General features: G+C 35.5%; 1 protein-coding gene and 1 long non-coding RNA gene across 2 annotated transcripts in view; one reads left to right on the forward strand and one right to left on the reverse strand.

Moving 5' to 3' along the window:
* Nucleotides 1–25361, reverse strand: part of DCC (DCC netrin 1 receptor) — a 1198282-nt gene that overhangs the window by 131147 nt on the left and 1041774 nt on the right. The window contains exons 16-18 of the mRNA XM_030810404.1: nucleotides 16378–16473; nucleotides 10496–10728; nucleotides 4949–5087 (exon numbers count right to left, since the gene is read on the reverse strand). Coding sequence (XP_030666264.1) covers nucleotides 4949–5087; nucleotides 10496–10728; nucleotides 16378–16473 — 468 coding nt within the window. The remainder of the gene's footprint in view (nucleotides 1–4948; nucleotides 5088–10495; nucleotides 10729–16377; nucleotides 16474–25361) is intronic.
* LOC115834740 lies at nucleotides 10533–14265 on the forward strand. The gene is made up of 3 exons (XR_004029621.1): nucleotides 10533–10616; nucleotides 12219–12348; nucleotides 13868–14265. It is a non-coding gene; the product is annotated as an uncharacterized LOC115834740 (long non-coding RNA).

Genomic DNA, 25361 nt, shown 5'->3' on the forward strand with positions numbered 1-25361 from the left:
GACATTCAGAATCTATCAAGAAGTATATCACGTCTATTTTGCCATTTACAGTTTATTTCAAGGATTTGAATTAAATAAGCCAACAACGATACAAAAATTAATAATTTTTATGGAAATCAAAAGATTCCCAAGGTGTGACTATGGAGAACAGAAGAGAGTATGTGTGAATATAAAGGAGAAAAGTACAACTGGTATTTCAAGTGAGCTCACACTAAAAATATAAGAATCATTATAAGAATGAAGAAATGTATACTCAGTGAGATTGATGATTACATATCTTTTTTTAGTTTATTATTTATTTATTTATTTATTTATTTATTTATTTATTTAATTTTTTTGAGACAGTGTCTTGCTCTGTTACCCAGGCTAGAGTGCAGTGGTGCAATCATAGCTCACTTCAGACTCAACCTCCTGGGCTCAAGTGATCCTCCCACTCAGCCTCCCGAGCAGCTGGATCCACTGTTGCACACCACCACTCTAATTTTTAATTCTAATTTTGATTTTTGTAGAGATGGGTCTCACTATGTTGCCACGCTGGATGATTATATGTCCTCAAAAGAATTCTGTTACAACTGCAGGCATTTATAAATAAAAATGTCACCTAAATCTATACTTCCTTAAAAGCCAAAAAGTTTTTAAAATGAGGTAAAACTGGGGTCAAAATATCTTAGCTAGGTGACATATTAGGCATCTTCTAAACCAACAGGAAGGCACACATGAGAAATTAAAATAGAAGAGGTAAAAAATATCTATGAGTGTCTTAGTATCAATCCAGCATGGAGTAGGATGGCACGAAGTCCTGCTCCTAAGGTTACTTCTCCCACATGTTGTACTCAAAATTTTAAATATTTAAAGGGGGCAGCAAACTGGCTAAGCTAGCCAAGCATCTTCTAGGCTTCTTCCAATCTGCTCTCTCACTTTCTCATATTTTAGAAGACAGTTTTCCTTTTAGGTAGCTCACAATGCCACAAGTCTATTATCCATGGCATCTCTGGCTACCCTTTGTCTAACAAAGGCAGATACAGAACATATTGGGTTCTATGTTTGGGATCTGGAGGAATTTCCTGGTCTCCACATAAAAATTCTGTGTATGATAAGATAGTTAGAAATCAGTCTCTAATTCTGAACTCATCTTCACCCTATTCTCTTTGGTACTTCTGTGGGTCATATATTGCAGAATCTGGACATTATTAACACTGTTTTTCCAGTATCTCTTCCTGAATAGTGTTCCGAATATGAGCCAGATAGAGGAGACATCAATCTTTCCCATCTATCATACCATTTTCTTTCCAACACCCTCATCCTCAAAGTCACTGGGATTCCAGGTTAACCAAACATGCACTTAATTTTAATCATCGACAATGTACTTAATATATTCACATTTTCAAAAAAGAAGAAGAAGGGATGGAGGGAGAAAGAGAATTAGGAGGAGGGGGGAAAGAAAGAGAGGAAAACATAGGTCCAGTGTAGTTGATCCCTTAGTAAAAAGACTGCATATATACTAATACAGTATAAAATAACATACGCAGTCTAATATAATATGATATATATGGCTTAATGAAACCAGATCAGGACATTCTTGCAAGAAATGCAGATTCATTATGGCAAAATACTAAAAAGACAATGCTGTCTTAAAGAAGGATTATTCTCACAGAGAGGTCATTCAGGATATTTTCCCGGCTGTGAATAGGAAGGTAAGATATAATCACAAAATAACTTAGATTAGTATACATCAAACATAACAAGGAATTTTCCACTTATGGAAGTAATTAAAATCTTTGTCTTTTGTACTAGTGAAAATAGCCTGTTTTATCTTAACTATGTTAAAATTCAAATTGATGTTTGTTTAGAAAATAGTCAAATGATGATGATTAGATTGCTTCACTGAATCTGTTACGTATTCAAAAAGGATAAAGTGACTCTTCAAATTTAGCTATCAATATAATACATTGAAGAATTAGTTATTTAATTTAAAAAAATCTAACAACCAATCTAATTCAGGTGCTGTGCAAGCTCTTATTTTTCCTCAAGTCATGTGAATATTGGTGAATAAAAATTTGGTAATGGAATTAATGACCTCAATGTCTAGCATTATCATATGAACTACACATTGCTCCTTAATATTTGAAAAATAATACGGCCCTCACAACTTCAATAATCCCTACTAAGTCAGGCAGAATTCCTCTGCCTTGCTCTTCTCCTGAGTTCTTGAGTTCTGCCTGGAATGATTTCTAGAAATTCTCCATTGCCTACCCATTCTCTTTGGATTAAATATAAATAAATAAAAATAAACACTGGGACTTCTAGGATTTATATTCTACTTTCTTTTATGTACTTCATTCCCCTTGTTGTCCCATGAACACTGTGCTCAACTCACTTTGAGCCAATCATAAGTGTCTCTTTAACACATCATCTTTCTGACACCTGCTTGGGTATTTTTGCACATGAGTTTTCCATCCTTTGGAAGTCCCTGGAATGAGTATGTGATGACTCAATTAAGCCATAGTTCAAACCTCATTTATTTTGTGAAACTTCCTCTTATTTTTCCAGACAGACTCTGTATTTCGTTTGCTCTGATTTTAACTTGTCCACAATTTTAGGATTATATTTCTGATATTACTTCAAGAATTTAGAAAAATGCTTTTTCTTTTTTATTGGACAATAATTCGCTCAAAGACATAGACTATATTCTCCTTACCAAGTTCCTATCTGAAGGCATGACAATCATAAATGAACATTATTAAAAACCCTTAATTAATATCTTGGTCCACTAGACAAGCACTGCCCTCTGATTTCTTTGGCTCTCAATTTTTCCTATACTTGCATTTCCTTATTAAGTACATGAATGGAAGGTAACATTCAAGTTTCAGAAGATTTCAGCCATAGGAATTGTATTGGGCATTTGTTACTTGGACTGTCCAGCATCCCATCCTCTCCTCTTCCTTTTAAAGAATCACCTGTTTTTTTTCTCTTTGGAAAACAAGCTCTCCTCTATATCATGAAAACTTGGTAGCAATATCAATTGGGAATTCCATGGTCTTATCCCATCTTCTCCTTAGCTGTGTGATCACCTGTCTCAAGAGATGCCAACAATATTCTCTCTTTTGTGAAACCGAATCTACATACAAGAAAATAAAAAAGGTGGAGTCAAATAATTACTATGGTAGCACCTCAAGGGGATAGACCAATAGTTCCTCATTTCTATAGCCTAGGAATAATAAGGCTGATGCCTGTCTCTTTCCAAGGCCTAATTATTTAAGGTGTCCTTCCCTTCACTTTTATTTTACTTTAGTTAATCAAAATAAAATGAAGGATTCATTATCTGGACAGAATGAAATGTTTGATTTCAAAAAATTTCCAGTCACTTGTATCTTTATCACAAGCCATTTCAACACATAATGGTGTAGCCCCATATGGTCTTTATCTTACTGCAGAACTAGAAGCAAACTTTATTTTATTCACTGAATTTCCTTCTCACAGTTATAAAACCTGCAGACACTTGTGAATTACTTCTTGCTTCTCATCATCACTCAGGGATCCTATCCATGTGCTATTTACACCTTTGTCCAGATTATTACTTTTTCTATTAACCGCATTTCTAAAAGTTAATATCTTTTTGTTAGCAATGGGTCTCACCACTGGTGCCCCTACAAGGCTAGGCGGTTGATGAGAAGTCAATAGGGTGCATATATCAAGTCAGATGTTGGTGTGCATTTTATGTTTATGAGAGGAAAAAAATGAATGAATTTGCTTGCATTAAGACGAAAATACTACTTCTCTTTCACACAGGGAAGGCCAAATTTCTTACTATTTCGCATTTATCTACATTCATCTCCTTTCAAGTAAAAATGAAGAGTAGACTGTTTACTTGTTTACTCTATCCAATAGTATGTATTTCATCCAGCTGGTCTTATTAACCCTAAGAAGCTGTGAACATTCTGCATTCAGGGTGGAATTCTGAGAAGAAGAGATAATAACAGGTAAAATAGAAAAATAGGATGTTAAAATTAAATTAGGTCAACTAGAAATCTTCTTGTTGAAAGAAGTATCCACAGATGTGTAAAAATATTCTCACTAGAACTCTAATAGTTAAAATAATAGTTGGAGATAAAAATTAGAACTGCAATCCCATGGGACAAATTCTAATGGAAAGATAAATTCAACTTACCCAGGAAAGAGCTTTATTAGCATTTTTTTAAATTTGAAAATTGGTGTAGTTTACCCACAAATGATATATTATGAAACCCATTAAAAAAACATGTTAACCCTGGATTCTTCAGAAGTTGGATTTCTGTGAACTATAAATGTCAAGTACACTGCATCCTTGTTAAGGTTATAAACTCTACATTTATGATCCATAGTAAATGTGACCAGTAAAAATTACAGTGAATTGCATTACCCTAGATTTGAACTATTTAAAATTGCATAAAGGTCTTCTATTATGTTACCCCATTTCCCGGGAGTGAACAAGACCACCTGGAAACTCCTTCCCATATCCAGCCAAGGTTATTCACAGCAAATACCCATGAGATTTCAGTTGTAATGCAATGCTTTGTTTTGCATCTATTTTTTTTTTTCAAAATGAGAAATACTTACTATGACTATTGTTCAAAGACACAACTGTTTTGGACCGAGTTCATTGGATGGATTTCTGTTCTTTACTTAAATGTAGTGAAAAGAAGATTTATAGTCAGATCCCCTGGGTTAACACCCTGAAGAAACCATGTATTAATCATGAAAGCAGATTACTTAAGCCATTGGAGATTCACTTTTTTTCTAGTGTGAGGAGAATACTCTTAGATATAAAAGTGCTATGAACTATAGAGGATGCAATATTTTATATAGGATAAGGTATAATTGAGACACCATAGGGAACACATGTTCTAATTTCCACAGAACCTGGGAAACACCATTATCAAGGGTCCAAAGTAGACATTTCCTCACATACCTGCTTCATAAGTGGTGGCATGTGCAGTCATGCTCCAAGTACTGGACCTTCTGTTTTTTGTTACCATGACCGAGAATTCATACATTGTGTTTGGTTTGAGGCCTGTTGCTGTGTAACTTAGAGATGTTGTGTCTTCTGACTATACAAGTAGGAAATAGCAAAGAGATAAAAAATAAACTCTATCAACTTGGTAAATCAAAACATATAAAAAGACTATTAAATAAGCCAACACAAAAGTAATCTACTCCCAAACAGCAGTGGAGTAGAGCATAGCACTGACTCGACTTCCCATCTATAAACCAGTTCATGCTGGCTGATTATACATCTACAGTATAACCAATAAAATTAGGTATTATGGTTGTCCAAAGGGGCTACTAGATAGAAAATTTTCCGAGGTAAGATAGGTTGAAAAGTCTAATAGGTTAAAGCATATTTTCCATATGATCAGGCATATGAGACTATGCCTCTTATAAATATCACTTTGTGCTTGGTATTTACATATCCTTTTTCAAAGTTAAATACTTACCTTTATTACAGAACCAGAACAACAGGACAAATTCCACTTCCTTCTGTCAACTCAATTTTTGAAATTTTCTGCATTGAACTTAATTCATTTATAATCAAAATCTGTGGGGGTTTTTTGGCATAAGTTTTAATGTTGTATATTTTAAATAGACCATTGTTACTATTTTCCACTTGTAACAAAGTTAATTTATTAGAGTTCTACTGCTCATCATGTTTCTCAAAAAGCCTTTAAGGTTTAAACTTTTACTGCTTCCAGAATCCATTTACATCTTATAGAGAACGTGAGACAAAAGCAATGCTGTGTCACGTCATTTTCATTCTTTGTGTAGACTTCACATTAAACAAACATTTAACAATGGTAACTGGAGCAATTGATCAAGGAAGGAACAGCAAACTGGATAAATACTAAAGGATTACATTGGTGTTTAAAGTGGTGTTGGTATTATTGAAGTCTTCTGAATCTATTCTTTGTCTTTTAAATGACAAGTTAGAGATATTTTAGTAGAAAGTAAATTATAGTTCCTTATTGCTTACTCAAAATATCAAAATGGGTAATAAAGAAAAAACATGATGCAAGGTTTAATACATTAAAGTATATTTTCCATAGAAGCAAAAAAAATGCAACTGTTCCTCTTATAAATATAATTTTGTGCTTGGTAGGAGGTATCGTTCTTCAAAGTTAAATACTTTTATTTTAAAACATTACATTTATTATCTATTTATGTCTAAATGTCTAAAATAATTAAGAAAAGCTCTTTTCCCCCATTCATATCATATGTATCTTACCCTTACTACTGTAGGAAGGGATATCTTTTTTTTTAATTCTACTACGAATCCTTCTTAGGTTATAGTTATGAAAATTGTATATTTCATTACACCACCAGATAAATATGTAACTGTACTAATAACATTTCGGTGATTTGCCTGTCCAGCCTATTAAAGTGATGACCTCAAATATTTATCAGAAGTCTTCTTAAAAATAACTGTAGGTTGGCACTGTGGCTCATGCCTGTAATCCCAGCACTTTGGGAGGCCAAGGCGGATGGATCACTCGTGGTCAGGAGTTCAAGACTAGCCTGACCAATATGGTGAAACCCTGTCTCTATTAAAAATACAAAAATTAACTGGGCATGGTAGCATGCACCTGTAGTCCAAGCTACTCGGGAGGCTGAGACAGGAAAATTGCTTGAACCTGGCAGATGAAGGTTGCAGTGAGCCAAGATCAGGCCATTGCACTCCAGCCTGGACCAGAGCGAGACTCCATCTCAAAAATAAAAAATAAGAAAAACCTGTAAAAATATATGCCCTAAATAAATGTAAATATTTTTGGTATAATCAGGAAGATGAAATTCCATCAAATAAAACACAAAGTGGTCAGCTAGTATCTGACATGCAGATATATTACTTCCATTTTTGCCTTCCTTCATGATCATGAACACCTCTAAGTCTTAGTAATGGAAATAAAAGGGAGAAATGAGGCAATAAGAAATATTTTAGGTAAGAGGGAACGATCATATCTCAATAGCAACAGTTTCTGGGCACAGATACCACTGGCATTTGAGAGGCCAACAAGTAAGGTCGTCTTTGTGTTCTAGATTGACACCTTTGCATTCTATAAATACCGTGAATTACTGAGTTTCCTCTAAAACCTTATAGAAAGCTACTGCTTATCTTAAAAAAGCCTAGAAATACTTTGGAGCAACATGGCCAGTTATCTTTGTGAGCATAGAATAACCAGATAGTACCTCTCTGAGCCTTACTTTTTTTTTTTTTTTTGAAATGGAGTTTCGCACTTGTCACCCAGGCTGGAGTGTAATGGCACGATCTTGGCTTGCTGCAACCTCAGCCTCTCGGGTTCAAGCGATTCTTATGCCTCAGCCTCCCAGGTAGCTGGGATTACAGGAGCCCCCCTCCACCACGCCCAGCTAATTTTTGTATTTTTTAGTGGAGACAAAATTTCACCACGTTGGCCAGGCTGGTCTCAAACTCCTGACCTCAGGCAATCCAGTCGCCTTGGCCTCCCAAAGTGCTGGGATTACAGGTGTGAGCCACTGAGCCTGGCCTGAGCCTTATTTTTCTTGTGTGTAAAATGACGACGACCATAGCACTGACTTCATAGCATTATTTAAATGCAAACTAAGACAAATAAAACATAGTGTTTGGCCCAGAGAAAGTATTAAATAAATCTTAGCTACATTATTTCATGCATTGTCTCTTGTTGTATGTAATTTTAAGCATGTGTTATATGCTCCCCCCATTGAGTTGTATGCAGTTTGAGAGCTGAGACTGAATCCTGCACAACTTCATATCCTCTGTAACATCCATATTATATCTAGTAAGCACTAGTCAACACTCAATGGATATATTTTGAATAGAAATTTACATAAAACATCATATGATTAAATACTTTAATAGAAAAACATATAGAAAATGTCTCCATTTGATCAGGAAAGTTAATACAGGGTTTTAGACAATCAAAACATGAGCATCTGTATTATAGATTTGGGACTAAATGGAACTAGAAGGACACTCCTGTGGGGAAATCCCTGGATGATGCCATTGGGTCACCTGAGATCCAGCTCTAGTTTAATGAGGAATTTCTGTCAAGTTATATCACCTACATCTGTCTTCATACTTAACTACAAAGAATCTCATTGTTTTAACAGTAAGTACGGATATTCCCATCATATAGATGAGAAAAATGAGACTGAGCCGGTTAAGTTTCATGACAGGATGTTGCAAAGCCAACCCTTGAGCCCAGGTCATGTGGCTCCATGTACGTTTTGTTTGTTTCCTATCGTGTGTATGTCCTGCCTGCCTTTTAAAGCTGTAGTGGAAATGAGATGAAGTTAAGATACGACATTGGCTTGAAAAGTACAAAGTGAAAACTCAAAGAGCCTATCACCATTATTTGTAAAATTTAAATTTGTTTTATATCTTTCTAGTTTTCTCTAACCCTCCTCAAATCAGGGTATGGATATATATGGAGAGAGAAAAAGAGAGAGAGAGGGAATAGTGCGTTAGTAATTGAAAGCCTTCTGTCAGGGAAAATGAAGAGAAGAGGAACAGTTAAAATCTTTTTGGGCTGGGTCTCACCTCACAGGCACTCTTTGTGAGAGTCAGTAATTCCATGTCTGCTGTAGTAACTATTCAACTGAAATAATTTGCTTCAGGAAATTTTGGAACTCAAACCATTCTGAAGAAAACAATCATTGTTCCTTAGAACATTTCACATTCTGGCAAAGTCGTCATGGCCATTCTGTGAAATGAATGTATCTACCAAGTACAGCAATTATGACATAAAATTTTTAAAGTGGAGAAAGTAGCCTTCTAAAAGTAAACTTAGAGAACTGGGTAATCGATATAAAAAGAGATATTCTTTAATGGTCTCATATGATTCATTGGTTGTCTCTTCTGCTAATGTTATCTTTATTTATAGTTCTGCTGAATCTTAAATCTACTATTGTAAGGAGACGGATAGGGTACTTACCACATACCTTATAGCAATGATACTATTTAGACTTGCCTGGAGAGTTTTTCCAAATACCTCACCTAACAGGGCAGCAGTACCAAAGAAAACTGTCTTTAAATGGTTTCAACTAAAATCTGATTTATGATGAAATGTGAATTTTATGCCATTTAAAAGTTGAAAGACACCACAGGAAGATCCAGCATGGCTACGGGCAGAGAGAGGCAAGCTTACAGGTTGGTGGTGGGATTTAGCTATAGCTCCAGGATTGGGGTTAAAAGCATCCTTGAAATATTTTCATCCCCCCAACATCACTACTAGCTTGAGGCTGGATTCAGGAGGATGGTCATTCAGTGAAAAGAACATTGGCTAAAGTATCAGGAGACCTAAAATCTCCTCAAGAGCTACCCCAATCGAGTGGTTAAGAGAACACAAAAGGATTAGGAAGAAGACAGATGGCCAGGGTTGAACTATCTGATTTCTTAGTTGTTGGGTGGCATTTATGCTCTTATTTTCAAAACTGACTTCTTCATTCCCAATCAGTATCTTGTGAAGGTTTAAGTTCTAGATGTGTTTTTATACGTTCTATCTCTCGAATAACTTATGAATTCTTTTAAGTTTATCCATAGAGCTGAGTGTATAACTCATCCTAAAATTATATGTAATAAGTAACAATGACTACACCATGTTTTCTTTCAAAATAAACCATCTTTATGATGTAGTACATTTCTAGGTACATAGTAGGTTCTTGACAACTACTTGTTGATCTTCTCATTTTTGTCTACATTTGTATATTGTCTATATATACTAACATCATAGCAGTTTTAGGAGGTAATAAAATTATCTTAGTATATAACTTGTTGTTATGATCCCTGAGGCTGGTTGATAGAGACTTGAAACTGGTAATGACTGTCTCAAATATGTATCTCTGAGGAGCTCTTAAAGAGGTTGTGAGATGACTCTGTGATAAGGACAAGAACAGAGAGCTGGTGAATTCATATTAGCTAAAGGGGAGTGTGGATTGTGAGTTTTCTTTACCATAATAGTGTGTTTTCAAGGCTAAATGAAGTAGATGTTAATGGCTTAGAGTGCTGAGAATACAAAAAATATCTTCAACTTATCTATTCCCAGTTATATTCACTGAAAGATGAGTCTCTGTGACATTAATAGGGTCGCTTTGGAAATCAATCTAGATTCCAAATGGAAAAAAAAAAAAGATACCAAAATCCAGAAAATTAACATAGATCTCTGCTATTTTAAAGGGACAATGGCATTCTCTTGTACAGAATCAAATCATTTATACAAACTCAGCATCTAGTGAAAAGCAAATAACGTTTTACAGCGCTTGATGTTTTCCTACCTGACCTTAGAATTGTTTCCTAAAATACAATTATTCTCATGTTAATTTTAGATATTGAGTTATTAAAATGCTTGTTTTTCTACATAGATACACAGCAGCAAAACGACTCATGACAGTCCAGGAGGGGTTTAAAACAATGCGTTAAACAAATGTCAGTTCATTTTAAATTTCATGCTATCAATTAGAACTTCACCTTGTATTTTGCACTTGCAGAAAAGCTGGTTCTCCACCGGACAGTGTAAAGTCGCACCTCAGACGTCTTTTGGTTCTTAGGGACAGAGTTGTCTGCCCAGCTGACCCTCACAGCATCATGGGTAAGAGCCACAGCCTGTACACCTACTGGTGGGAGCATGGGGGTGGAGAGATCTGGGACCGAGGTGGGGAAATCATCAAGCAAAGGATAATAATCAACTGGGTCAGTGGGATCTGGGTTTAAAAACCCACCAAATGAAACAAACAAATAAATACGTAAATAAAAGCGTTAAAAAATAAATATCAGTGGTAACACATCACAATGAGTTAAATGCATGGCAATAATGATGAAAGGGAACATGAGAAGAACAGAAAAAAAATGTAATTAATTCAATCGGAAAACACATTTGAAACAGTATTGCTATTTTGCAAAAAAGTAATTGAATATTTTCTATAATTTACTCATTCTCTTAGAGTGGTTTTATCAGTTTGACTGTCACTTCTGCTTATATATTTTAAAGACCATTTTTTAAATGTTGCACATTGCTTCTTGAAAGATCTAGTTATAGAATTGATCAGTTTTATTACTACGTAATTTAAAATAATAAGATAAAAATGGGGGTTCCAGTTTATTTCTGCCTACAAAAAGCTAATTGCTTATCTAATACCTAATTTTTTGTTTATTTTCTCTTCCTTCTCTAACTTAATAGGGTTTCTCTAATGTTTTCATTGTTGCTTAGCTTATATCTGCAAACACATTTCCTAGGCAAGAAACAAATAAATAATAAAGAACAAAGTACCCTGACATCCACAGCAACCTGTGTGTGGCTGTGATTGCACAAAACCAGAGTGACCAGGTACACATGATCCCATGGGTCAATTATCTATTTGATAATTAAGTTTCAGACAGCACCTGGTTTGTCAGGCTTTCTTAGACTGAAACCCTTGAAAATGTAGAAGTGTGATTTTACCCACATACTCACAGAGTAATTAGCTAAGTTTTTAGTCTTAGTAGGAGTTCCCATATTACACATTCCTACAATTTTATATTATTGGATGGCAAGACAGGATTAACTACCTACAGACTTATGAGATTAGCACTGAGGTATATACATGCTTTGATCCATAATATAACGGGAATCTGCAAAATGATGTGTGTGTTTTTACAAAATTCTCCAAAACACCTTATAATCATGTTTATGCTGTGATATCAGAATAAGAGAAGTTGATTTTGTGGCCATAGTAACAGCCTGACTTAAGCATTTGATTTTGTACTTAAGACATTTACATTTAAAAAATCTTTATATTATGTAGTGCATATTCTAAGAAAAATAATAAGATGTGATAATGTAACTTTCAGGCTGGGCCTATGATGACATTCGGGGAGATGAGACCTACTAAGATGTTGGGTGTCTACAGCAGCATAATACAGGGTTTATTTTTTTCAACAGCCTAGTTTAAAGTGGAGTGACTGCTGGCTGGTTTTGATGATTACTTCACTTTGTCCACTGCATTTCAAATGCCTATCCCCTATTCATCACTCTGTTTTCCAATGAATTATTTAGTAGTTTACTAGTCTGTGGTCTTTGGAGCAAAATATAAAACTGAAAACAAAAACAAAAAAAAAAAAAGGAGAGAGAGAGAAAGAGAAAGAGAATTGTGTTTAAAATTTAATGACAGAGCCCAGGCTTTCCGTATTTGCTTTGATGTCTCTTTTTATTAAGGGATCCTTTAAACTCAAATAGATTTATAAAATGATGAAGGGGAAAGAGAAGACATTGCAGTCTCCACAAAGATTCCAATCATTCATCGGTTTGTGGAGCAGTGGAAGACATTTTTGCCAAATTAAAGCAGGTGCTACTTTGTTTTACTTGTTTCTATTTTTAGCTGGCTTTACAAGAAGAACGTGATACACATATGGGAAGTTTTCTAATTTACAAACTCCTCTTTTGACCTATTTTACTGTTTTCTTAATCCAGTTTTATTGGTAAACATATATTAACTGTATAGTTTTTTCACAGGTGCCATACATAAGGTTTTGAAATAGGGTGATTCTTCTTCAAGAAATGGAAATAGTCAGTCCTGCTATTTCTGATCTTAAATGGGTGTACTATTCATGACCATTGTCACTGAGTTTCTTGGAGTCAGTTCCAGAATGCTTCTCTCAAATTTCAAGCAAGGGTGTTGGGTGGTATTTATTGATGGACTTACACAGTCCAGAAATTTCTATCCTTGGCCAAGTTTTTTCTTTTTTCATTATTTTTTCTTTTTATTTATTTTTTTATTATTATACTTTAGGTTTTAGGGTACATGTGCACAATGTGCAGGTTTGTTACATGTGTATCCATGTGCCATGTTGTTTTGCTGCACAAGTTTTTTTTTTCCCATTTTATGGAATAATATTTTTTCAGGTGTGGCTTGTCATCCTACTTGACACTTCCTCCAGAGCTGTGCTAGTACAATGACCACTAGTTATATGAACTAGTTAAGTTTAAATAAATTAGAATTAAATAACAAAAAATTCACTTCATGTGTTGCACTAGGCAATTTCAGGTGTTAAATTGCTATAAAAACCTAGTGTCTGATGCAGATATAGAGCATTTCCCGCAAAGCAGAGTGTTATCGTGCACAGCAAGCACAGCTATTAATACATATTGCATATATTAATTGTTTTTTTCTCTCAGGTCAGAAACTATTAATATTTGAATAATTGAATTTAACACACTCTTTTGTTGCTACAAAACATTTTTTTGTTTTCTCTTCCTACCACTGGGTGATTTATACGCTGACTTTGAGTGGTTACATTCAAGAGAATTGAAAAAAAATTTAGTAAAAGACAAAATATAGCCTCAAAACTTTTGCTGAGAAAGAAATCCATTCAATTCTTAACAGGTGTTTTGGTAAGTGCCCATGAATGTTGAGTCATTATACTAACATTCAAAATGAACTTTAGATGCGTGTGGTGACTCACGCCTGTAAACCCAACACTTTGGAAGGCTGAGGCAAAAGGATTGTTTGAGGCCAAGAGTTCAAGTCCAGCCTGGGCAACATAGCAAGACTCCATCTCAAAAAAAAATAATACCAGGTATAGTGGGGCACACCTGTAGTCCCAGCTACCCAGGAGACTTAGGTGGGAGGATCACTTGAGCCTAAGAGGTCAAGTCTACAGTGAGCCATGACTGCACCACTGCACTCCAGCTTGGGCAACAGAATGAGACCCTATCTCAAAAAAAAAAAATGAACTTTAAAAATAATGATGCAATTTTACATGTGGATTGTACTTCGTTTTAACATTGATAAAGCAATTGAGCATAAATCAATTCAACAGTGTGTTTTATTAGTCTTCTTATTTTTGTCTTCTTCCCTTCCCCAGGCTCAAGATATCTTGTCCTTAAGACAACAAGAAATAAAGGGCTTTACAGCAAAAATGAGACTCTTAACGCATTGGGCCAGGTGAGACTTTCAGCAGCTCTAATGCTGATATTCCCAGTATGGGATGAGACTCCAGAGCTCACCAACATCTGTGAGCACATGTGTGCAGAAAACTCTATAGCCTGATGCTTATTCTAACTTGAGGTTTTATTGCCTGTGATATATTTTGTAGTTACTTTATACGGGCCCTTGTTCAAGACTGTCCATGGTACTCCTTTGCAGAAGCTTAGAGATAGAGGACGCCTTCTACATGGCACTGACACATTTATTAATGAGTTTCTTTAACCTTTGATTTCATGTATTTGTTCTTTGTTCTCCATGACATGTGGAAGCAAAATAAAATAATTCTGCCACTTCCAGAAAAAGTGTTTTCTTTCCTTTTTGAAAAGGGCTGGAATCACGCGTTCTTCTCGAACCCCTTAACTGGCTTTTCTCCAATAAGAAAATTCCTCACACAAATTCCGACTTTTAGTATTATTTCAATTCTCAGTTCCTTTAGGATCTGAGTCATCAGAAAATAAAAACTGCCTGGATCACTGATGTTTTAGAAACCACTTTGGGAATGTCATATGCTAGAATTAATGCAACAAATGCTAAGAAGAATGAAGCTGATAGTGACTCCAACGGTTCTTTCTGAACAACTTACTTTCAGTTTATTTGAATTCTTTCACCTTTTCCAGTTTCTGATTGAAAAGCGATTTGTATTTGCCACCTCAGTGGTCCTTCCTTGTGGCCACTAGTTTTGGCAAGAGAATAAGAGCTTGAAAAGACCGACTGTAGTATCATTTTGCATGCCTGATCACAAGTGCCAAGTCACCATGGCAATGAGCAGCTACTGGGGATCTTTTTCCATAGGCAGGACAGAGATGGTCACTAAAGGAAAATTATGGGACACAGTGGTGCAGCCAAAGTGGCCTGTTTGCTCACAAAGAATCTTGTTGCTAGCAGAGCAAGAGAATAAAGTTAAAATCCCAGACACCCCTCATGTTAGCTCTTAGTTTGTATACTGAACCTCAATTTTTCTCATTTTTCTATATTTGGAGATAACACGTTTGATAGTAAATATTCTCTGGGGTAATCATTTACTCTTTTAGAGAAGTCATGAACCCCTTTGATTATACAATGAATGATATATACTGTCTCCACAGATAAATAAACATTGACATCTGTCCAAGATTTTGCATTCTACTTTAGCCAGGTCGTAGACCTGGAAACAATGGTCAAAGATTCAGAGACTACAATAGCAACTTTGCCTTAAATTATACTACTAAAATCAATACAGTGACAGTATTTTCTAGAGACCATCATATAACAATTATGAATTCAAAGAACAACTGTATTCTTAAGATAGTCTACGAATGAAGCTTGTACACTTGGCAAACAAACCGCACTAAGCTCACATAAATTTGGGCAGGAGTAGAAGCCACGGGATTCCACTATTTATTTTATAACCATTTTTTCCAACTCATCCAAATTTCAAACTTCAGTAACATCTCATGTTCTCTGATGCTTGCTATCTCAGATCCTCTGTTTTCATTAAGGGGACAATATCTGACAAGTTAAATGAGGTCTGAAGGGTGTGAGGGGTCAGGTTCAATATATTAGTTAGAGAGGGAACTTGGGTTTTACTTGGAGATTTCAGACATAAGTCTGTGGCAGGGGTTTGGAGAAGTAGTCAAGTGACTTTCCAGGGACTCTGAATAGCCCTACAAATGTGTTGCTTATTGTATTTTGGACTAAGCCTAGGCATGCTAACAAATAGCCTCCATAAATAGTTTGGATCTCACCATCTTACCCATTTCTTTCTCAGTTTCTTGAGCCCTTTTATGTACTGCCTTTACAGTCCAACTAACAGAAAAATTCCTAAGGGTGACAAGGCCTTAAATCAGCTATCCCTTTAAGGTCCTGAGGCCCTGGGCACTGCTGGGGTGACCTGGAGGCCCAGCTCAGGAAGATACCACATATGTCACTCAGCCTAATGCAAACCACCCCAGAAGGCCAGCTCTTCCTTGTCATCTTAGTTTGAAAGACCCTGTGTGGAGAAGCAAGTGTCTATTTAGGCATTTGGCAACCTTTATGCAGGGACAAAGATGGCATTGAATGGAGACAAGCTGCTCAGGAGATGGAAGCATGGTATCAGGGCACCAAAACTATGATGCTATTGGGAAGGAACAGATTGAGAGATCTATGTTCTCTAAGTCAATGTGCGAATTCATAAACTGAATTCCTCCCACTTAATTTTGACAACAAAAGAAATAAAAAATGCATGCATATGTGTGCATGTATACATGTATACATATCAGACTCAGAGGATAATTATTCTCTGAGGATTATCAGAGGATAATGAAATAATATATTCATTTTTGTTTCTTTGTATTTTATTTTAGTTTTTCTTTTTTCACCATAAATCAAATATTACTTTGTCAGAGGAAGATTAATAATTTCACTTACCTGTTATAGACCTGGTGGTGGCACTTTCATAAAGAGGAACTCCTTCTCCGGCATTGTTAAAAGCTTTTAGGGAGATTACATAATGGGAACTTGACTCTGGAGAAAAAACAGAAACAATATGAACGTGTTGATTTATTTAATGTACCGAAATACTCAGGGCAAACATTTTCCTCAAAACAAATTTCATATAATCTACTTGATAAACTGTTTAAGAATGAGTGAGTTGGATTCAGAAAGGAAAGTGGCAGTGGGTGGTAGCAGTAGGGTTTTTTGATCTTCCTCAATCCCCATATGAAAACATACTGAACTACTAGGTAGAAAACCGAAAGCATTTAGCCGCTTGCTGCAAACCTATGTGATGATGTGTGCCCTCGAACCCTAATATACAAGTGGGTGTGAATAAACAACCGACAGCCTCATCATCTGTTTGTTGTCTGCATCTGTGTAAGAGACATCAAAGGGAAGAATCAAACCTAAAAACAGGATAATTCTAAAATAGGTATCAGCTAATGCTGGAAAGCACAGCAGATCAGTTTCAGAACAACAAATTTAAACACTCAGAACTGACCTGCAAAGTCTCCTTTCTAAGACTGGGCCCAAACTGGGGACAACCTCCTGGGAACTGATGTAAGATATAAGCAAGATTGAAACAATATTGATGAAGAGGAGAGAAAGTCCAGATAAAAGTAGGGGAGAAGAAGAACCATAAAAATTCAGAAAGCAAGTTGCCATAGTTTTTAGTTTGTATCCGGAGCTGGCAAGCTTTTGTAGGCCCAGATAGTAAATACTTTAGCTTTGAATGTCACATTGTTTCTGTCACATTTTTATCTCTGTTTATTTGTTTACAACTCTTCAAAAATGTTAAGAATCACTCATAATTCAGGGGTCCATACAAGAACAAGACCTGCTCCAGATTCTACTTGTAACCTGTAGTTTGCTGAACCCTGTATGTTGAAAAGAACAGGACAGGGAGCTCTATGTAATGAGAAGAGCTCTCTGAATTTCTGAAAGAACAGAAAAAACAAATTACATAAATGTAAGCAATAAAAATGTATTGAGCATCCTGGCTAACACGGTGAAACCCCCTCTCTAATAAAAATACAAAAAAAAATTAGCCGGGCACTGTGGCAGGTGCCTGTAGTCCCAGCTACTCGGAAAGCTGAGGCAGAAGAATGGCGTGAACTCGGGAGGCGGAACTTGCAGTGAGTGGAGATAGTGCCGTTGCACTCCATCCTGGGTGACACAGCGAGACTCTGCCTCAAAAAAAAAAAAAAAGTATTGAGGTAAACTTCTTTACAAAATTACCACAAGAAAAAATAAAATAGGAGAATATCATTCCTGTAGAAAAGTACAGAAAATGGATAACAAGTAGAAGAAAACACCCAAGAAAAATAGATCAAAACTGCAATTTATGATTTCAAAATGAACCTAAACTACATTAAGAAAATGCCAGATATGAAAAAGTAACATAAATCAGAAAACTCAGAAATGAGGTGGCATAACTCAATAAATAGATATATGTAAATTAAAAAATTTTAGACATGAAAGGTAACTAGATGAATACAAATCAAAAGCAAAAACGTAACAAAAGAAATTAAGAAGACTGAAAAAGGATTCAGGAGAAAGTGATAAATATTGAAGTTAAGGAAGATCTAACGTACAGATAATAGGAGTCCTTGATGAAGAAAATCCAAAGGAAAATAAAAACAGAATAAATAACTAAAAACTCTACTGATTTAAAATAATGTTTTAGGCATCCAGACAAAAATAATATATGACTTAGAAAAAAAATTAGATTATCAGGCTTTATATAACATTTTATGGTAGAAGAAATTAGAGTAACTTTAGATACTCAACATAAGAAAATGTAATTCAAGGTTTTATAGTCAACAAAAATTAACTTTAAACATAAAGGGTACAAACTGTTATCCACTTGTAAGTACTCAGGAATATTGTTCCCTGATCCCCACAACTACTAGTAAATGAGTATTAGGCATGCACAATGACCAGAAGAGATACTGATTTAATAGCTAACTGGTGAATAAAAATTTAATAAACTAAGACTAAGTTAGAGGAAAGATATTTTATTTTGTAATGGCTAAATGTTTTGATATTATAGATATGGTACAATCATAAAACAAAATTCAAGACTAACGAGAGTATATGCAAAGATAAATATTTCAATAATTATTGTTGATGTTGACACTTTTATTATTTTGAGACTAATGTAATATGGAATAAAGCAAATGGTTAAACATGAGATATTCTATCATCCCCTCTGTCCCTGAGAACCAAATTCTTGGTGTAGATGAAAAGACCTAGAGATGTAATACAGAAAAGGTTCAATAAATTCTGTGTTCCTAAAATTGAATTGGAAAAATAAGTTTGAACTCAAAATTGTACTTTTTCTCTGTTCCAGCTCTGTCTGCTAAAAAAATGTCTGGAAACCTGGACTCGGTAGCAATAAGCATCCCTAATATACAGACTGCAGTTTGGGGGAAAAATAATTCCTATTACTAAGAAGCAGCTTCTCGCAGAACTGGTTGATTCTTAAAGTAGAAAGCATGCCAAATGAACCTGAAATATTTTGACATACTAGATAGAATGGAAGCAACTAATAAAATCATGTCAAATGGGTTCAGTAGTCAATTGGAAGAGACTCCTTCAGACCAGAGATAAGGATAATCTGCAAACAGAAAAGCATAAGTGCTGTGATGTATGGAAACTCATCAAATATACATAAATGCATAATTTGATAAAGGTATTTTAAAGAATAATAATGGTTGGTCATTTCTGAGGTTGTGAACTCAGAACATAATTTTAGCTAACAAATAAAAACCAAACAGTAAAATCAAAATATTGCTGTTTTACAGCCCCCATTAATGAATGGATCTAAGCATTAAGCATTAATAATTGGTAAGATAAAATAGAGACGAGACAGTATGTGCTTCTTGATGAAAGAACAGACTACCCTCTAGAGTTCTGCCAAAGGGATCAAACCTACTTAGTCTGATCTAGCCTCTGGACCCAATTGACAGATTGCAGAAAACAGAGGAAGGAAACATGGTGAACTTCAATTTATAATATTTCACTAAATTACACATTTGTTGCATGTGGTTTTCTGTATCTGGGTTTTCTAGCAAAATAAAAAAAGCCTTAAAAATGAGTGTGTTTATCTCTGACAGGCATCTATAAAAATTGATCTGATTGAGTTTTCTTCATAAAATTTGTATGTGACCTAAGTATTAATGTTAAAGATATTGACATTCTAAACCACATGGATTCAAGAGCTGTAATACAGCAAGAAGAATAAAATAAGATTATATCTAATGTAGTCAAGGGACTTCTATTCAGTGAATTGCTTTCCCTCCAAAAGGGAATATTTCTTTTTTGAAAATGTATGTTGTCAAGCTATTTTCCTAATAAGAAAGTAATCAATTGACAAGTGTTAAATGCGCTTTGAGATCCAAGTACTTGGAGAAGATGAATCTCTGTCAGGTTACTAACATAATTCTGGGCAGAGAAAACAATGAAAGACTATGTAAAATTTAACAATAAAGTATATGATGTAGCTTATGAATGCTATACATTCAGAGGTCTGAAAAATTAGTGAGGATTTAGGTCATCAAAGAAGACTTTTGGAAGACATGAACTTTGAACTAGGGCTTGTGAAGAAAGGTAGGACTAAGAAGCACGATGGGAGGAAGAAAACGTTTCAGCGAAAAAATGGTGAAAATACACTTAGGTAGACCAAAAAGTACACTTTTTTTTTTTTGCTGGGAAATATATTCTTTTGAGTTATTGCAGCATGGACTAAGTCTGATTTCAAATATATGAATCATCTATGCACCAAAAATGTAAACATTTTTACTAGGCTTGAGCCATTTAAAATTGCCTTTTTGTACTTTCTTAAAAACTACTTTAAAGTTCATATGGAACCAAAAATGAGCCCGCATCGCCAAGTCAATCCTAAGCCAAAAGAACAAAGCTGGAGGCATCACGCTACCTGACTTCAAACTATACTACAAGGCTACAGTAACCAAAACAGCATGGTACTGGTACCACAACAGAGACATAGATCAATGGAACAGAACAGAGTCCTCAGAAATAATGCTGCATATCTACAACTATCTGATCTTTGACAAACCTGACAAAAACAAGAAATGGGGAAAGGATTCCCTATTTAATAAATGGTGCTGGGAAAACTGGCTAGCCATATGTAGAAAGCTGAAACTGGATCCCTTCCTTACACCTTATACAAAAATTAATTCAAGATGGATTAAAGACTTAAATGTTAGACCTAAAACCATTAAAATCCTACAAGAAAACCTAGGCAATACCATTCAGGACATAGGCGTGGGCAAGGACTTCATGTCTAAAACACCAAAAAAAATGGCAACAAAAGCCAAAATTGACAAATGGGATCTAATTAAACTAAAGAGCTTCTGCACAGCAAAAGAAACTACCATCAGAGTGAACAGGTAACCTACAGAATGGGAGAAAATTTTTGCAACCTACTCATCTGACAAAGGGCTAATATCCAGAATCTACAATGAACTCAAACAAATTTACAAGAAAAAAACAACCCCATCAAAAAGTGGGCAAAGGACATGAACAGACACTTCTCAAAAGAAGACATTTATGCAGCCAACAGACACATGAAAAAATGCTCATCATCACTGGCCATCAGAGAAATGCAAATCAAAACCACAATGAGATACCATCTCACACCAGTTAGAATGGCCATCATTAAAAAGTCAGGAAACAACAGGTGCTGGAGAGGATATGGAGAAATAGGAACACTTTTACACTGTTGGTGGGACTGTAAACTAGTTCAACCACTGTGGAAGTCAGTGTGGCGTTTCCTCAGGGATCTAGAACTAGAAATACCATTTGACCCAGCCATCCCATTACTGAGTGTATACCCAGAGGATTATAAATCATGCTGCTATAAAGACACATGCACACGTATGTTTATTGTGGCACTATTCACAATAGCAAAGAATTGGAACCAACCCAAATGTCCAACAACGATAGACTGGATTAAGAAAATGTGGCACATATATACCATGGAATACTATGCAGCCATAAAAAATGATTAGTTCATATCCTTTGTAGGGACATGGATGAAACTGGAAAACATCATTCTTAGTAAACTATCACAAGGACAAAAAACCAAACACCGCATGTTCTCACTCATAGGTGGGAATTGAACAATGAGAACTCATGGACACAGGAAGGGGAACATCACACTCCGGGGACTGTTGTGGGGTGGGGGGAGGGGGAGGGACAGCATTAGGAGATATACCTAATGCTAAATGACTAGTTAATGGGTGCAGCAAAACAACATGGCACATGGATACATATGTAACAAACCTGCGCATTGTGCACATGTACCCTAAAACCTAAAGTATAATAATAATAAAAAAAAATTGCCTTTTTGCAGTTCAAATTCCATTTGGTTCAACTGAATACATCTCCGTATTTGCATCTATCTAAGTATTTATCAAAAGAGTGAAAAAGAGATCATAAATTCCAAACTTAAATGCTTAGGAGGTGTGTGTGTGGGTGTGTGTGTGTGTGTGTGTGTGTGTTGTTTTTAATCAGAGAGAGAGAGAAAAAAAAAACGGTTAGATTTGGCTACAGTGTATAACAGCCACTAGGTCAGAGAGGATCTTGGAAAGTATATGATTGATCTAAAGAGTCGAGCCACTATTCAGGTCCAAGATACTATTAGTGTATGGAAGGTAGTCCCAGTGTTGTCAGATTACCTGGAAATCCACATTTTTATGAGAAATTATCAAATTTTTCAGTGTTGGCAGATAATTTAAATAAATAAAATAAACCTGTCCTGGCAAAACTGTCTCTCTGGACTGAATCCAAGCCTGTGGTCATTAGTCTATAACCTTGGACAGATTCCTACCTACCCAACTACATGCCAATATACATATAAACCCAGAAAAATAGATACCGAAGTCTGGTCTTACATAGTCAAGATGTCAACCATTAGAGCAACAACAACAAACTAGAAACTTTATATGATGTGGTAAGGTGGTGGTGGGGGGCTAAATATAAAAGAATGAAACAGGTGTTTATGCTAGGAGATTTGAAGTGATTGTTTTATATTCACAGGTCCAATTTGGATTAGGATTCAAAGAATGTTCTACTTAATAGGAAGCCTTTGACGTCCTAATCAGGGTTAACAGCTGTAGCTTATGGATGGTCAGCATAGTCCATGAGACACTAAATTCATGGCTTCATTTTTCTGTTCCCACCCCTCAGATGCTTAATTTATAGCTCCATAGAAAATGCACTCTGTAAAAGCTTCTGTAACATTACTGGATTATTACCTTTCTGTCTTTCAGGGCGCATATTATTTCTTTTTTAAAAAAGAAAAAAAATTAAAAATACCTTACCTGGTACTGAGAATACAAGATTCTCATTGTATTGGTTTGAATTTTTAACTTAATCTGAATAACAACATGTCATCTAGCTGTTACATGGATCCTCCTGAGTAGCAGTCATCATTTCTTCATCCCCTAACCCCCATAAATTTGAGATAACTGTCATTCCAAAACAGACTCTTGCTAATATTGATACCTATCAAATCTCGAGTCTTCTGAGTAATGGCAACTTCTTTCACTTGATCTTTAGCCACGATATAGAGTATGCTAACTGAGCCTCGAGTTTTATAATTTACTACCTGTTGGATTAATGAATTATACTAATCACTGTATTTCACCAATCCCTACTATGCTGTGCCCATCTTAGAGAAGATGAACCTTACACTTAAACAAAAAGTGGTAACAGCTTAGCCCCGTAAAAAGTGAACACACTTGCAATGGACTTGTAACTGGCATAAGAATATCCCATAGAGCTAGGAGTCCTGAAGATGTTTTGGCTCAATATTTTCCTATTGTCAGTTAGTAACTTGAGGCTTAGGTAAGGTCACTGACTTTTCTAAAGTAATGCAGAACTACCTAGGTAATAAAGGCTTGGGAAGACTCCACAACCCCTTTGACTACCTTTACCAGGAGCTTTCTTTTATGCTTTTCACACTTTAACTGCTCACAAACATCTTTTGGGGAGTCTGGCCTCTGTATTGTGCTTTTGCCAAACTGCATTATGTACCTACTGAGGAAACAATAGGATTTTGTTCCAGCCCTGATAAAGTTTGATCCAATAATTAATCTTCCAGAACAACAATAAAATATTATACGTTTATTAGTTAACCAGTGGGCTATAGTGCTTTGATATCCTTTTACACTGTGATGGAGGTATTTTGTTTGAATGTATATTGAGGAGGAAAGATGCTTTAAGTGTGAATTGGGAGCAAGGGAGAATGAGGGTTTTCTCCCAGAACGTAAGAAGGGTGTAATTTACCACTGTACCACTAGAGAGCAATGTGGAACTATTTTCCTGCACATGCTCAGAGCTCTTAAACTTTAAAACTAGTAAATCACAAAAGAATTGCCTAGAATTGCTCCCTCTACAGAAGCATCAAATGAGTTAAACACATTTAATATTATCATGATGATTCAAAATGAATTAATCATTAATTATGGCCAGACCCCATTGTGCAGGAATACACTTAATGACAATCATGACAGTAAATGTGTTTTTTGTACTTGCTAAAATGTTGCAAATACATAGGCTTAAAAATTTATCAGTTGCTTCTGCAAAATAAGGCTCAGCAGTATTTTCTTCTTTGAATTTACTGTAATTTAATCATACTGAAATAATTTGAAAATAAATTTCCAAATAATAATTTGGAAGTCCATGGGAATTCTTTTAAATTAAGAATATTCTGGGTTATTCAGCAGATTTGAAATTATTGATCAGATTTTCATTATTGTTTGGCCAACCTTTCTTGCAGAACACCTCAGTTTGGGACAAAGGAAACTGAAGAAATCTTTAGTAACTCGTTGAACATCCAAAATAGATGGCTCTTGGCCAGTATATTCTCTGTGGCCAGGAAAGAAGAAAATAAATGCACATTTGTTGATCACAGAGATTGAAAAAGACAAGAAATGGGTAATCAGGAAAAGCCTGGGTTCTTCTTCCCCTGAGACTTGGTAGGTGAGAGACCCATTATTCTAAGAGCTTTTTTTGAGGCTTCCCTGAAGGTAAGAGATGAATGTCTTTCTCTGGGGCTAAGGGAATGAATCAAGAAACCTGTAGATAGCTCTTCAGGGCTAGACCAAGATGCTGTACTTGGCAACAAAAGCTGGGAAGAACATCATTATTTTTAATTAATATTTTGTGTGAATTAAATGCCAGTGGCATGTTCCAGATTGACAGCCCAGAGTCCTTTATTCATTACAGATTATATACTTCACTCAGTGGCCTCATCCATGCCAAGTTCTTGTCGGGGCCCACTCTGCATGTCCCTGCATCTTTTGCCCTTTCTGTTAGCACTGCCAACAAGTCAATTAGAGAAAATTAGAGTGGTAGCTGCTTTGCTAACGCAGATACCTGCTCATTGCAATGAACCAGGGCTTCCACATTCACAGAATATAGGCCATGGGACTGCTGTCAGATGGTAAATGTTACTGGACACCTTTGACCCCACTGGACCCAAACTGTTTAATTAAATGTAATGGGGGAGAGAAAATATGGATGATTGCATTGATCTCTTAAAAGGATGAGAAACACATATTTGAGAAAGATGCAATTTGTATAATGCATTCAATTCTACTTCATTACATATACTCCTTTATAAACTTAATTAATAGCTAATCTAACTGGCATCCTAATAAAGATTTTTCTTTTTTTCTTTTCTAGAAATACTGTCCAAAGAATGGTCAATTTATAATATGATTTTCTCATTTATCACTCTTGCAGATACCAGCTACTCACCTACTCAGTTGGAGAAAGTATTTGACTCCAAGGAAGAAAAATTAGGGTACATTTTCATTCTTCTACTAAAGTGTATTACCAGGAAGAAAATCAGATAAAAACATGCTTAGTGAGAAATGCTTCAG

Source organism: Nomascus leucogenys, chromosome 4, assembly GCF_006542625.1.
Source record: "Nomascus leucogenys isolate Asia chromosome 4, Asia_NLE_v1, whole genome shotgun sequence".
NCBI classification, from domain to species: Eukaryota; Metazoa; Chordata; class Mammalia; order Primates; family Hylobatidae; genus Nomascus; species Nomascus leucogenys.